Genomic DNA, 14,058 nt, shown 5'->3' with positions numbered 1-14,058 from the left:
CACAGACACACACATTATTCCTGACAAACGTTTAAGATGTTTTAGCCATGGGATGTGCAACTTGGGAGTGCATGGTAACTCACCCATTTTGGTGGTGAGGTTTTAAGCACAGAGAAGATGAACTTAACCATGTCAGGGGTGTGTCTACGCTTTAGCCCTGAGAGAAGGTTGTGGGGCAGGTTCACCTCGAGTTCAGGGTTCAAAATCTCTGCCATGTTGAATGAGATCTAGGGAGAGATGCATAAACACCCTCATACTGATACTTACATGTACACTAATGCACTTACTGTACCAGTGACAACTCCATCTCCTACTCAGATACATAGGTCTGTATATTACTTACACACAAATATTATTGAGAAATTCTTCATGAAGAGTGAGTAGTTGTAAATGTATTATGTGCTTAGTTTGAGATGTACAGATTCATGCTGTGTTGAGATGTTCTTGTTATAGTATATAATTGAGAGGATTTTTGTATTGATATCCGTGGACTGTTGGATTTGGTTGGAGTTGACAGTCGTTTGGTGCTGATACAGTGCCTTGCGAAAGTATTCGGCCCCCTTGAACTTTGCGACCTTTTGCCACATTTCAGGCTTCAAACATAAAGATATAAAACTGTATTTTTTTGTGAAGAATCAACAACAAGTGGGACACAATCATGAAGTGGAACGACATTTATTGGATATTTCAAACTTTTTTAACAAATCAAAAACTGAAAAACTGGGCGTGCAAAATTATTCAGCCCCTTTACTTTCAGTGCAGCAAACTCTCTCCAGAAGTTCAGTGAGGATCTCTGAATGATCCAATGTTGACCTAAATGACTAATGATGATAAATACAATCCACCTGTGTGTAATCAAGTCTCCGTATAAATGCACATGCACTGTGATAGTCTCAGAGGTCCGTTAAAAGCGCAGAGAGCATCATGAAGAACAAGGAACACACCAGGCAGGTCCGAGATACAAAAATATTTCCCAAGCTTTAAACATCCCAAGGAGCACTGTGCAAGCGATAATATTGAAATGGAAGGAGTATCAGACCACTGCAAATCTACCAAGACCTGGCCGTCCCTCTAAACTTTCAGCTCATACAAGGAGAAGACTGATCAGAGATGCAGCCAAGAGGCCCATGATCACTCTGGATGAACTGCAGAGATCTACAGCTGAGGTGGGAGACTCTGTCCATAGGACAACAATCAGTCGTATATTGCACAAATCTGGCCTTTATGGAAGAGTGGCAAGAAGAAAGCCATTTCTTAAAGATATCCATAAAAAGTGTCGTTTAAAGTTTGCCACAAGCCACCTGGAAGACACACCAAACATGTGGAAGAAGGTGCTCTGGTCAGATGAAACCAAAATTGAACTTTTTGGCAACAATGCAAGATGTTATGTTTTGCGTAAAAGCAACACAGCTCATCACCCTGAACACACCATCCCCACTGTCAAACATGGTATAACTTAAATAACTTAAATTATTTCAACTACAGGTATAATATCTTAATTTGATCTCTCATGTCACAGAGAATTTTCTTTTTTAATCTCTCTCCCTGGATCTCCAGCTCTGCAATGTGCTAGAAATAAGAAACCCGTGGATGTATCTTTATTGACAAATTTAGGTCCCCGTGATTGCAAAGAGCAAGGTACCAGAGCAGAAGCTGAAGCTTCTAGCTGAAGCTAGACCAATTTATTTAGCTAGCTAGCGATAGGAGACAGATGGCAGCTGTCTATACTTGTTTTGCTAATAACACCGTTGTGATATAGCTATCGTGAGCGTTTAGCGCATTTAACATAAATTCACTGAAAACCTGCAGTTCTCTTTCTCTCATTAGATAGTTCTGGCTTTAAAAATCTCTTTGATGTCGGAATCTTTGTCTTCAGCCTTCTTCCCATTAGTTATTATGCAAGTGAGAAACCTACTCCATCCAGGGGTGTGTTTCTGTACTCAAAGAGAGCTATATAAGGATCTCTGTTGCTGTCTCGTGCTTTTTTCAACAGGTTCTTCAGTCTGAACTGCTCTCTCAGCTTGGCCGTTTTGACTGTGGAAATCTCGGGTTCGACGTGACATGTTTGAACTCCCAGCTGGTAAAGAACTTTGACATTTCTGGACTCACCAACTGTCTAATGGAAGAAGTCCACTCCAACTTTGGCCCAAGTTCTCTCTGGGATTGGATGACATGAGTGGCTCCCTTTGGTTGTTGTTTTTGTGTGTTGCAGACTGCACATTCTGAGAGATTTGGGATGAACTTTGAGATACTGCAATATTCCCATGAACCTCTGAAGTGCTGCTTTGTCCTCTGGCATTTATTGTATTGGTCTGACCTTTTCGGAGTCTGGTTTCAGGCCTTCATTGTTTAACACGTGCAATATTCCCATGAACCTCTGAAGTGCTGCTTTGTCCTCTGGCATTTATTGTATTGGTCTGACCTTTTCGGAGTCTGGTTTCAGGCCTTCATTGTTTAACACGTGCAATGTAGTGAATTTCTGTCATTCTGAGTTTGCACTTGTCCTTATTCAGTTTCAAGTTGATGCTTCTCTCGCTGTCTAGTAGCTGTCTCAGTCTTTGGCTGTGCTGCTCTGTGTCATCACACCAGACAAGAATGTCATCCATGATGTTTACAACACCTTCCAAATGCTTTTTCGAGGCACCTCTGGGACACCTCTGGAGCGGACGCGATTCCGAACAGCAGTATCTTGAATGAACGGCGTATCGAACGTGAAGAGTCGGGAGCTCTCTTCATCCGGATTTGCCAGAATCCTTGGTTTGCATCGACTATTGAAAATACCTTGGCGTTAGGCATTTCAGCAACTACCTCTTCAATGGGACGTAAAGGATAATGTTCTCTCTTGATGGCTTTGTTGAGATCCTGTGGGTCAATGCATACCCATATTTTGTTTGGCTTCACGATTGTCACCAAGCTGTTTACCCATTCAGTAGGCTCAGTTTGCCATCCATGTTTTCCATGCAGTTCAGTTCCTTTTCAAGTTTTTTTTTGTGCTACATGCACTTTTCTAGGTGAGGGAACCACTGGTGTGACTTCTGGGTCTTTTTGCATGTGATGAACTCCTGCAACACATCCAAGTTCTGTGAATAAATCTTCATATAAGCTCCAAATGTCAGTCTCTGTCCTTTGTTCAAGCTTGAATATACTCTTTATTAAGCCCATTTGCAGACAAGCTGATCTTCCAAGTATTGCAGGTGCATCTTATGTCACTTGAAATTCCAGTTCGAACACTGTCTTTGTATTGACATTGGAGTTTCTTGCCTTTTAGCTCTAGCTGGTGGCCAGAATACGTCACTACCTTGCAGTTGGATTTTTGCACGGAATCGTTTCAATTCTTTCACGGACAATACATTACAAGATATGCCTCGGGTACGTCTGATTTGTCTCACAGTACGTTCAGGGAAAAGCTACTTTAATACATCCAAGTCATCTACATCATCGTCAAAATCAAACGTATTCCGGCTACGTGCAGGAATGTGGCACACTTCACTTTTTCGGATTTCTCTGAGATGCCACTAGCTTTTATTTTCTTTATTTTTATTTCACATTTATTTAACCAGGTAGGCCAGTTGAGAACAAGTTGACATTTACAACTGCGACCTGGCCAAGATAAAACAAAGCAGTGCGACAATAACAACAACACAGAGTTACACATAAACAAACGTACAGTCAATAACACAATAGAAAAATCGATGTACAGTGTGTGCAAATGTAGAAGAGTAGGGAGGTAAGGCAATAAATAGGCCATGGAGGTGAAAGATTTAACACTGGAGTGATAGATGTGCAAGTAGAGATACTGGGGTGCAAAAGAGCAAGGGGATAAGTAACAATATGGGGATAAGGTAGGTAGTTGTGTGTGCTATTTACAGATTGGCTGTGTACAGTACAGTGCTCGGTAAGCTGCTCTGACAGCTGATGATATATGATGATAGATGATATAGCTGGGATATAAAGGTTTAATTTATGGATCCACACTCCCAATTTTCGGCTAGATTTTCCTCTAGGTTCAGAGTAGTTGGTGGTGTCATTTGTTCCATGTTTTGTAATGTTGAGCTTTTCTTTGTATTACTTTTTAACTACTGACAACATGTAATATATTAGCACACTGAGGCGGGTAAAAGAACTATGTTCATCTGGGGCTGCAGGTAACCAAGAGCGTTGGACTAGTAACCGAAAGGTTGCTGGATCGAATCCCTTAGCTGACAAGGTAAAAATCTGTCATTCTGCCCCCTGTCATTCCCCCTGTCACCCCTGTCATTCTGCCCCCGAACAAGGCGGTTAACTCACTGTAGGCCGTCATTGTAAATATGAATTTGTTCTTAACTGACTTGCTTAGTTAAAAAATAAAAAATAAAAATAAAATCTGATTTCATGGGTCAAGTGCAAGTACAGATGATCACGTAGTAATAACAGCGCCACCCTCAGGCACTCCAGGTAAATACATGTACATGCATGACCGTTTCTGGAAGCAAACATAACGAAATGGGGAGGGACCTTCATGAATTTGTCTAATAGAAACTCGTTTTCGTTGCAAAACGCAACTGTTTTGCTAATGATTACACACCTGCTTCCGGGTGTTTATAAATGAGACTCAACAGGATTTATGAAGGGCCGTCACATAACCTCTAACATTCGTTTAGTCTTGGACCTTATAGACTTTATAGATTATTCAGATGCAATAGACTCAGATGCGGTTGTCCTATTTCTGGACTTCTGTAAAGCCTTTGACACAATTGAACATGAATTTATCTTTAGGTCTCTTAAACTTTTTGGATTTGGTGAACATGTTATTAAAGTAATTTGCATGTTTTACAAATATATAAATAGTTCTGTGCTACTCAACCTTAATTATTCCAAAAGATTTAGTATCAACATAAGTGAGGCCCAATTTCGCCATTTGTATTCATTTTGGTTGTGGAACTTCTATCTCTAGATATTCTGAATAATGCAAATTTGTATGGCTTAACCATTTTTAACAAAGAAATCAAAATTTCCTAACTGGCTGATGATACTACTCTTTTCTTAAGAGACAAAGACCAGGTCGCACATGCCCTTAATGCTATAACTGCATTTTCTAATGCATCAGGATTAATGCTGAATGTTTCTAAATGTGAAATCTTATGTTTATTTGACTTTGATGATAATGAAATAGAAAATATTCCTGTAAAGGACTGTGTTAAATATTTAGGAATACATCTGTCAAAAAAACACTTACTCAGACAACATTTGAATTTCTCTCCTAAAATTAAGAGAATTAAAAATAGATTTAATAATAGGCTACAAAGAGATCTTTCTATACTTAGGAGAGTACTTCTGTCCAAGGCAGTTTTGTGTACCCCTCATTATCGTTATGTGTAAATCCAGCTACTTGTAAAGAGATCAATAAGATCTGGAAAAATAAGACTCACAAACTAAAAAAATCTGTCCTTTCTAACAAAAGAGCTGAAGGCGGTCTAGAAGTGTCGGATTTTGTTGACATAAATAACACTTTCAAGTTAAACTGGTTGAAAAAATGTTTGATCAATACTGATTCAATATGGTATTTCATTCCAAATAATGTGTTTAATAAATTGGGAGGTCTTCAATTTTTTTACTGAAATGTAATTATATTCCTGAAAGATGACCTGCTAAATTGGCTATTGATGATATCTGCGTTTTCTGTGAAAAAGGTGAGAATCTGTCTCACTTGTTCTTTGAATGTAAATTTGTGTCAGAATTTTGGGAAAACCTTGCAAAGTACTTATTTACCATTATGAACACTGCCTATATTTTTGACATGAAAGATATAATATGTTACTATTGCAATGATAACAAAACCACTGAAATTATTTTTTTATTTTTTTATTCTTGTTGTCAAATACTTTATACACAAACATAAATTCCAAACTTCTATACCAAAATTACACATTTTTCTGATTTAATTTAATTATCTTATTAAAACATTAACCCTAGTGAATAACAACAAGAATAACATCTTCATGAATCATTATAATAAGATATTTTCGGAGAGAATTTGTTTATTTTTTGTATTATTTTATTGATATTTTTTGTATGTTTGAGTATTGTTAATACCGGTGATTGGTTTGCTAGACATGTTTGATGTAGCAATGTAAGTTTATTTTTGTATTATGAATAAAATAAAATAAAATAAAACACACCTGCTTCCGGTCTCCACCACTTTTATTTTGTCAACTGGCTCACACAGTAACTTCGTTTTTTTTTTTTATCTCTCTCCCTGGATCTCCAGCTCTGCAATGTGCTAGAAATAAGAAACCCGTGGATGTATCTTTATTGACAAATTTAGGTCCCCGTGATTGCAAAGAGCAAGGTACCAGAGCAGAAAAAGCTGAAGCTAGACCAATTTATTTCGCTAGCTAGCGATAGGAGACAAATGGCAGCTGTCTAAACTTGTTTTGCTAATAACACCGTTGAGATAGCTAGCGTGAGCATGTAGCTAGGTTTAGCGTGAGCATGTAGCTAGGTTTAGCGTGAGCATTTAGCTTGGTTTTCTATGTATATTTGTATGGTAAAGAATGTCACCTTGTGTTTTTCGGCAAGATCAGACCAAACAAAGTCAAAGAGGAAAGGTGTACATTATCTAGCTATAGCTAGAACATCTCATTAGACATCGTTCTGTAATGTTAGTTAACTAACGTAGCTATCAATGTTGTGATAGCTTTGAGAGTTAAGCCAAAATGTAAACAAAACAATGTTATTAGCTACATTGTGAGCTTTTGAACATTTTAAGGACAGTCATCAATCATGGTCAAAACCTTTTGTAGCTAAAGTTTCTGGCTCAGTATGTTAAACAGCATGATCTTGTCTGTCTGTAAAACTAATTTTTGTGTTTCCAGGATGCTTTTCCACTTCTGTCCCCAGTGTGGCACCAAACTACAGCCTGGATTCCGGTTCTGCCCCTCCTGTGGGGACAAGTTGCAGTGCGTTGTGGACCCCTCTGGACCTGTGGAGGCTGCTTCCTCTGGAGTCTCTCTGCTTCATGTCACTGATGGTGTAACCATGACTGCTAATGCAAGCAGTCCTACTCCAAGCACAGGACAACTGACTGGCTGGGACACAGAAGGTAATGGGCGAGGGGGGGCTTTTTCTGGAGATGGAAAGATGCTCTTGTCACATCTCTCATTTGTTTACAGGTCTCGTCTGTGCCACCCCCAGTCCAGTGTCGACCCGTCCCCCACTGCGTAGGACCCGTAACTCAGTCCCCGCGGCCCGGAATGATGAAACTCCTAGTAGTATAGCCAGTCCTCCTGTCACTGCCTCCCCGAAACGTACTACAGGTAAGGGGACGGAGGCAGTATGATTATCATCAGTGGTAATGATCGTAGCCATTGACGGGCTTTGGAAATGTAATTGTCTCATTGATGCTTTAAAAACATTTTTTTAAATGGAAAACGTGTGTCCTCCCTATCGGCAGATCAAAGCCACAAATCTGTGATGTCTCCACGAAAACGACGTGCTGTTACCCCAAAAGTGGAACAGATAAAAAAGGAACCGTCTGTGGAGCTGGCCTCATCACCTGGCTCTTCACCTCTCCCCAGGTCCCCCTCCACAGGTGAGTCTAAACTATAGCCACTTACGACTAATAAAACAAATGACTCCCAACAGCCTGTCCTCATGGTTTTGGTCCTTTTTTTCCTCCCTCGTGTGCGTGTATATGCATGTTCCTGTGTGTGTGTAGTCAAGGGGAAGGCGAAGAAGGCCAAGCGAGCATGTGCTGTGGAGCCACTGCAGGAAGGGGAGGAGCTTTGTGACACAACTGGCAGGAAATGGAGGCTTGTGAAACTGTTGAGTCAGAGCGATGCAGAGATGTTCTATGGAGGTGAGAGGTCACACTGCACTCTTCAGTTCTGGTCCAGGGTACCCTGAAGGTGTATAGGCTCTTGTTCCAGGCTAGCACCAACAAATCTTGATGATTAGTTGACTATTCACTGATTCAGGTGTGTTAGTACTAGGCTGGAACAAACATCTGCAACACCCTGTGGGACCCCGAGGATCAGGATTGAAGAATAGTTTCACACAGGAGTGTCAAACATGGACCAGGCTGATTTAATCAGACACTTATTTTTTTTGTTCTTATATTCAATCTCTCCCCAGTCCTGCAGAATGGGCCAGGTGCCAATTCCAGTGACTGCAAGCACATCCTCAAACTAGTGAGTGTAACTGCACAGACTGTGTTCTCTAATATACAGTGCCTTGCGAAAGTATTCGGCCCCCTTGAACTTTGCGACCTTTTGCCACATTTCAGGCTTCAAACATAAAGATATAAAACTGTATTTTTTTGTGAAGAATCAACAACAAGTGGGACACAATCATGAAGTGGAACGACATTTATTGGATATTTCAAACTTTTTTAACAAATCAAAAACTGAAATATTGGGCGTGCAAAATTATTCAGCCCCCTTAAGTTAATACTTTGTAGCGCCACCTTTTGCTGCGATTACAGCTGTAAGTCGCTTGGGGTATGTCTCTATCAGTTTTGCACATCGAGAGACTGACATTTTTTCCCATTCCTCCTTGCAAAACAGCTCGAGCTCAGTGAGGTTGGATGGAGAGCATTTGTGAACAGCAGTTTTCAGTTCTTTCCACAGATTCTCGATTGGATTCAGGTCTGGACTTTGACTTGGCCATTCTAACACCTGGATATGTTTATTTTTGAACCATTCCATTGTAGATTTTGCTTTATGTTTTGGATCATTGTCTTGTTGGAAGACAAATCTCCATCCCAGTCTTAGGTCTTTTGCAGACTCCATCAGGTTTTCTTCCAGAATGGTCCTGTATTTGGCTCCATCCATCTTCCCATCAATTTTAACCATCTTCCCTGTCCCTGCTGAAGAAAAGCAGGCCCAAACCATGATGCTGCCACCACCATGTTTGACAGTGGGTATGGTGTGTTCAGGGTGATGAGCTGTGTTGCTTTTACGCCAAACATAACGTTTTGCATTGTTGCCAAAAAGTTCCATTTTGGTTTCATCTGACCAGAGCACCTTCTTCCACATGTTTGGTGTGTCTCCCAGGTGGCTTGTGGCAAACTTTAAACGACACTTTTTATGGATATCTTTAAGAAATGGCTTTCTTCTTGACACTCTTCCATGAAGGCCAGATTTGTGCAATATACGACTGATTGTTGTCCTATGGACAGAGTCTCCCACCTCAGCTGTAGATCTCTGCAGTTCATCCAGAGTGATCATGGGCCTCTTGGCTGCATCTCTGATCAGTCTTCTCCTTGTATGAGCTGAAAGTTTAGAGGGACGGCCAGGTCTTGGTAGATTTGCAGTGGTCTGATACTCCTTCCATTTCAATATTATCGCTTGCACAGTGCTCCTTGGGATGTTTAAAGCTTGGGAAATCTTTTTGTATCCAAATCCGGCTTTAAACTTCTTCACAACAGTATCTCGGACCTGCCTGGTGTGTTCCTTGTTCTTCATGATGCTCTCTGCGCTTTTAACGGACCTCTGAGACTATCACAGTGCAGGTGCATTTATACGGAGACTTGATTACACACAGGTGGATTGTATTTATCATCATTAGTCATTTAGGTCAACATTGGATCATTCAGAGATCCTCACTGAACTTCTGGAGAGAGTTTGCTGCACTAAAAGTAAAGGGGCTGAATAATTTTGCACGCCCAATTTTTCAGTTTTTGATTTGTTAAAAAAGTTTGAAATATCCAATAAATGTCGTTCCACTTCATGATTGTGTCCCACTTGTTGTTGATTATTCACAAAAAAATACAGTTTTATATCTTTATGTTTGAAGCCTGAAATGTGGCAAAAGGTCGCAAAGTTCAAGGGGGCCGAATACTTTCGCAAGGCACTGTATAATGATTATGTTGGCTACAGTGTTGCTTTGCGTGTTATGTGGTGAATACTGATGTCTGTTCTTCTGCAGGGGGCTAAGGACGGGAAGATGTTTAATGAACAGAACTTCCTCCAGAGAGCTGCCAAGCCCTCATCTGGTGAGTGTCAAGATCTGCCTTCGTATACCTGGCCAGCCCTCAGCTTGACTTCAGCTCTAAACGAACCCCTGACTGCATTACCCATCCTCTTACCATAGCTATCTTTACACATTTAAGTAGGTCTGGCCGTACAGTAACACATTTGACAGAAGCTCTAAAGAATACAAAGCCAAGATTGTTACAATATCCTTTCATAAGCAGGTCACAGAGAGGGCTTGCAGATCACTGATGTTTACCCCATAGGCAGTGGTGGAAAAAGTACCCAATTTTTATAGACTCAAGTGAAAGTCACCAAGTAAAAGTTTAAAAGTATTTGGTTTTAAATATACTTAAGTATCAATAGTAAATGTATTTGCTAAAATATACTTAACTATCAAATTGAAGTATGAATAATTTCTAATTCTTTTCATTAAGCAAACCAGACAGGATCATTTATTATTTACGGATAACCAGGGGCACGCTCCAAAACTCAGACATCATTTACAAACGAAGCATGTGTTTAGTGAGTCCGCCAGATCAGAGGCAGTAGGGATGACCAGGGATGTTCACTTGATAAGTGTGTGAATTAGACCATTTTCCTGTCCTGCTAAGCATTCAAAATGTAATGAGTGCTTTTGGGTGTCAAAGAAAATGTATGGAGTAAAAAGTTCATACTTTTCTTTTAGGAATGTTTTGAAGTAAAAGTAGTCAAAAATATGAATAGTGAAGTGCAGATATCCCAAAAAACGACTTAAGTAGTACTTTCAAGTAGGGAGCTACTTGGCAGGAACATGCTTATATTAATGCAAAGCTGCAAACTGTCATGTGAATGGGCAACTCAGATGGGTACCTATAGGTGGCCATGTAAGTTGTGTAAGCTGAGGTATAGAGTAGAAGGAATTGTTTGGTTTGTTTATGACTGACTAGACTACTGGTGGTGGAAGCCCATTGTAAGAGCCTCTGTTAGTTACTAATGAGCCTCTCCAACTGCTGTGATGCTGTCTCCCCCTAGTGGACAAGTGGATAAAGCATGCCAAGATGGACTTCCTTGGGATTCCTACCTGTGTAGGATTTGGTCTCCATGCAGACTCTTACAGGTGTGTGTGTGTGCGCTGCCTGCTTGTACATATGGTGGGGATATGTGTGTTTTGAATGTGTAATCATAGACTGTTCTCTCTGCTACTGCGCACAAACGGTACTGGAGGTCCAAAAGACTTCTACCACCAAGCCATAAGACTCCTGAACAGCTAATCAAAGGGCTACCCAGACCCCTCTTTTACGCTGCTGACACTCTGTTTATAATCTATGCATGGTCACGTTAACTCTATCTACATGTACAAATTACCTCAACGAACCGGTACCCCCGCACATTGACTCTGTACCTGTACCCCCTGTATGTAGCCTCGCTTATTTTACTGCTGCTGTTGAATTATTTGTATTTTCTATTTTTTACTTAACACCTTAAAGTATTGTTGGTTAAGGGCTTGTAAAGTAAGCATTTCACTGTAAGGTCTACAATAAGTAAATTCGGGGCATGTGACAAATAAGATTTGATTTGTGTTTTTGTTTCAGGTTTTTGATTTTCTCCAGCATGGGCCAAACTCTTCAGTCTTTCATGGATGAGGGGGAGGGGCTCCTGTCTGAGAAAGTGGTCCTTCAGCTGGCCTGCAGAGTAGTGAGTGGTCTCTCAGGCTCATATAGAGGCCCTGATATGACTTCAAAAATAGGATTCCCTATCTGATGTGCTTCCTGTTTGACTCTGCCTTTCTCCCTCCTCTCCCAGTTGGATGTGTTGGAGTTCATCCATGAAAATGAGTATGTTCACGCAGATATCCATGCTGAAAACATCTACATCAGCCCAGCACAACAAATACAGGTTAGAGTATGTTTGTATAGTTGTGTGTTTGTGTAGCTGCCAGACCCCTCTGCTATGCTCTTACTCCTGTATGCATGTGTGTAGGTATACCTTGCAGGGTACTGCCATGCTTTCCGGTACTCTCCTGGTGGCCGGCATGTGGAGTACCGTGAGGGAAGCCGAACACCACATGAAGGAGCCATAGATTTTATAAGCCTGGAGTCTCACAAGGGAGCAGGTGAGTCATCTTACAGCCTGTCAATCATCGGCAGTCCTTCAGATACTGTGGAGGAGGTACAAGTTGCCTCTAACCAACCATAAGTGTTTGTGTGTGATCGTACCTCCTAGGTCCGTCTCGCCGTAGTGACCTGCAGGCTTTGGGCTACTGCATGCTGCGCTGGTACACAGGGGCACTTCCCTGGACCTCCCTCACACACACACCAGCCCACGTTGCCATGGAGAAGGAGAGGTGAGAGCTGAGGTTCTTACTATGGCAACAAAGCCATTGTGATAATGTTATTCTGTATTTATGAAATGGTAAAGCCTTGAGTGAGTGGCTAAACATGACCCTTCACTGTAATGGTCCAGATACATGGAGGACGTTCCAGGTCTCCTGAGTCACTGCTTCGGACAGAAGAAAGTCTCGAGTAAGTCCAGTTTTCTAGTGATTCGTTTTTGTATGCAGCGTAATATGTTTTGTGTGTGCGTGGGATATAATGCATCTGTATGTACTATGTATCAGGTGCGCTGCAGGTGTACCTGTCTCAGGTGATGGCTCTGCAGTACTCTGACCAGCCGGACTACAGGGCTCTGAGGGCAGGCCTTAGTGCAGCGCTGCAGAAGCTGGGAGGGTCACTGGAGCAACCCCTTGACCTGCAGGTCAGAATACCCCCACACACACAACCTCCACTCTATCCACAAGCTCCAGTTGAGAAAACCGTCAGATGACCACAGAAACCTGGAACCTCCCTCACCCCACAACCACCACTTAACAAGTGGGGACCAACATCTTTTAGTTGACATTAGTCATTACTTTCTCTTAACCCCCCCAGCAGGTTTGACAAGAAACCTGTCCCTTCCAACTGGTTAGACCACTCATCCTTACACCGCTACCTGTTCAGGTTATCTACTGAACTAATTTACACCTCTACACCAGTCTGAATGTTTTTCTGTATCTCTCTTCAGATGAAAGCGATCGGAGGAAGATGATCCTTCGGGATGAAAATTCACTAATGAGATTTTTAGCCAACTGTTTTTAAAATGCTGACTTTGTGACTGTATGTGGTGTGAGTCCTGATGTATTTTTATTATGTTGGAGTACACTCAAAGAGGAGCGTGGGAAGGTGCGTTTCATTAAGTTCACTGGAGGTGCAGTGCACAGAAACTCCTGGTTATGCCAGGTTAGTGAGCACTGCTGTAATGTGTTATTGTCAGCAGTGGTTGGCGCTGTGTCAGTGAATGTGTAGTTAATGTTTAAGCTATGAAATAACAGTTTATAACAAAGAACCTTTGGTCAGGGTGGTAATGATTGTAAGTACAATAATGTGCACTGTTCCAGTTAGGTGTTGCAGATGTTCATGATATGCGTTTTACTTTTTGTATTGTTTTGATCACAGGATAATACTTTATTAAAGAGCTTTTATTAATTCAACTGTTTATCTGTATGTGCCCATTTCTTTGGGGTTTCTGGTGTTGATTGTGAAACACTGTTCTTGTGTACCCCTGAGTGCTCGGGGTCAGTACACTGATCTGAATGAGTAGATATCATGGCCCAATTCCAAACCAGTTCCCTGCTCACATCCCTAGATAGTTGTTGACCCCCTTCATCTGTCAGGAGTTGATGTTTGTGATGTGAGCAACATGGTGGAAGACTGTGTATGGAGGCTAGATGGAGCTAAACAACACAGACTAGCCAACATGCTCTTGTCACATCTAGACTTGTGCGTCTCTTACGACCCCTCTGTATAACAGAGGGTCCCTCCCTGATGGAACAGTTTCTAGGTCAGGACACTTCAACGGTGGGGACTCCTTGTGAGGCTGCTGGCTATGAGAAAAAAAAGTTAGGCTGCAGATTTATTATAAGACGGAGAGAACCTTTAAGTTCCATGAAAGAGGGGAGCAGAGAAATCCTGTTAATTTACAAAGTTCTGTGGTTCTTACTCCCTCTGCATATATTCCATCCTCCTCCCATAGCAGTTCTTCTGAGAAAATAAATATTTAGGGATGATGTCTAAAATGTTAGGTGTTCCAT

General features: G+C 41.3%; 1 protein-coding gene across 1 annotated transcript; it reads left to right on the top strand.

The window, feature by feature from the left end:
- Positions 1–6,154: 6,154 nt before the first annotated feature.
- Positions 6,155–13,458, top strand: LOC139411500 (serine/threonine-protein kinase VRK3-like). Its single transcript, XM_071157958.1, has 15 exons — positions 6,155–6,328; positions 6,855–7,081; positions 7,152–7,295; positions 7,433–7,570; positions 7,697–7,837; positions 8,113–8,168; positions 9,907–9,973; positions 10,965–11,049; positions 11,525–11,627; positions 11,736–11,828; positions 11,913–12,045; positions 12,156–12,276; positions 12,396–12,454; positions 12,550–12,686; positions 12,993–13,458. Exons 2-15 carry the CDS (start codon positions 6,856–6,858, stop codon positions 13,014–13,016), a joined length of 1,527 nt encoding a protein of 508 aa, XP_071014059.1. The 5' UTR covers positions 6,155–6,328; position 6,855; the 3' UTR covers positions 13,017–13,458.
- Positions 13,459–14,058: the final 600 nt, after the last annotated feature.

This window comes from Oncorhynchus clarkii, chromosome 6 (assembly GCF_045791955.1).
Source record: "Oncorhynchus clarkii lewisi isolate Uvic-CL-2024 chromosome 6, UVic_Ocla_1.0, whole genome shotgun sequence".
Classification (NCBI taxonomy): domain Eukaryota; kingdom Metazoa; phylum Chordata; class Actinopteri; order Salmoniformes; family Salmonidae; genus Oncorhynchus; species Oncorhynchus clarkii.
Note: the sequence above shows the minus strand (reverse complement) of the source record. Positions and strands in the feature narration are given on the sequence as shown.

What these genes read in the sequence shown, in the direction of transcription:
- LOC139411500 (XM_071157958.1), top strand. Translation starts at nt 6,856, where the DNA reads ATGCTTTTCCACTTCTGTCCCCAGTGTGGCACCAAACTACAGCCTGGA. An exon ending in CTCCCCGAAACGTACTACAG is followed by an intron (nt 7,296 to 7,432) that starts GTAAGGGGACGG and finishes CCCTATCGGCAG; the next exon opens with ATCAAAGCCACAAATCTGTG. An exon ending in TTCAGCTGGCCTGCAGAGTA is followed by an intron (nt 11,628 to 11,735) that starts GTGAGTGGTCTC and finishes CTCCTCTCCCAG; the next exon opens with TTGGATGTGTTGGAGTTCAT.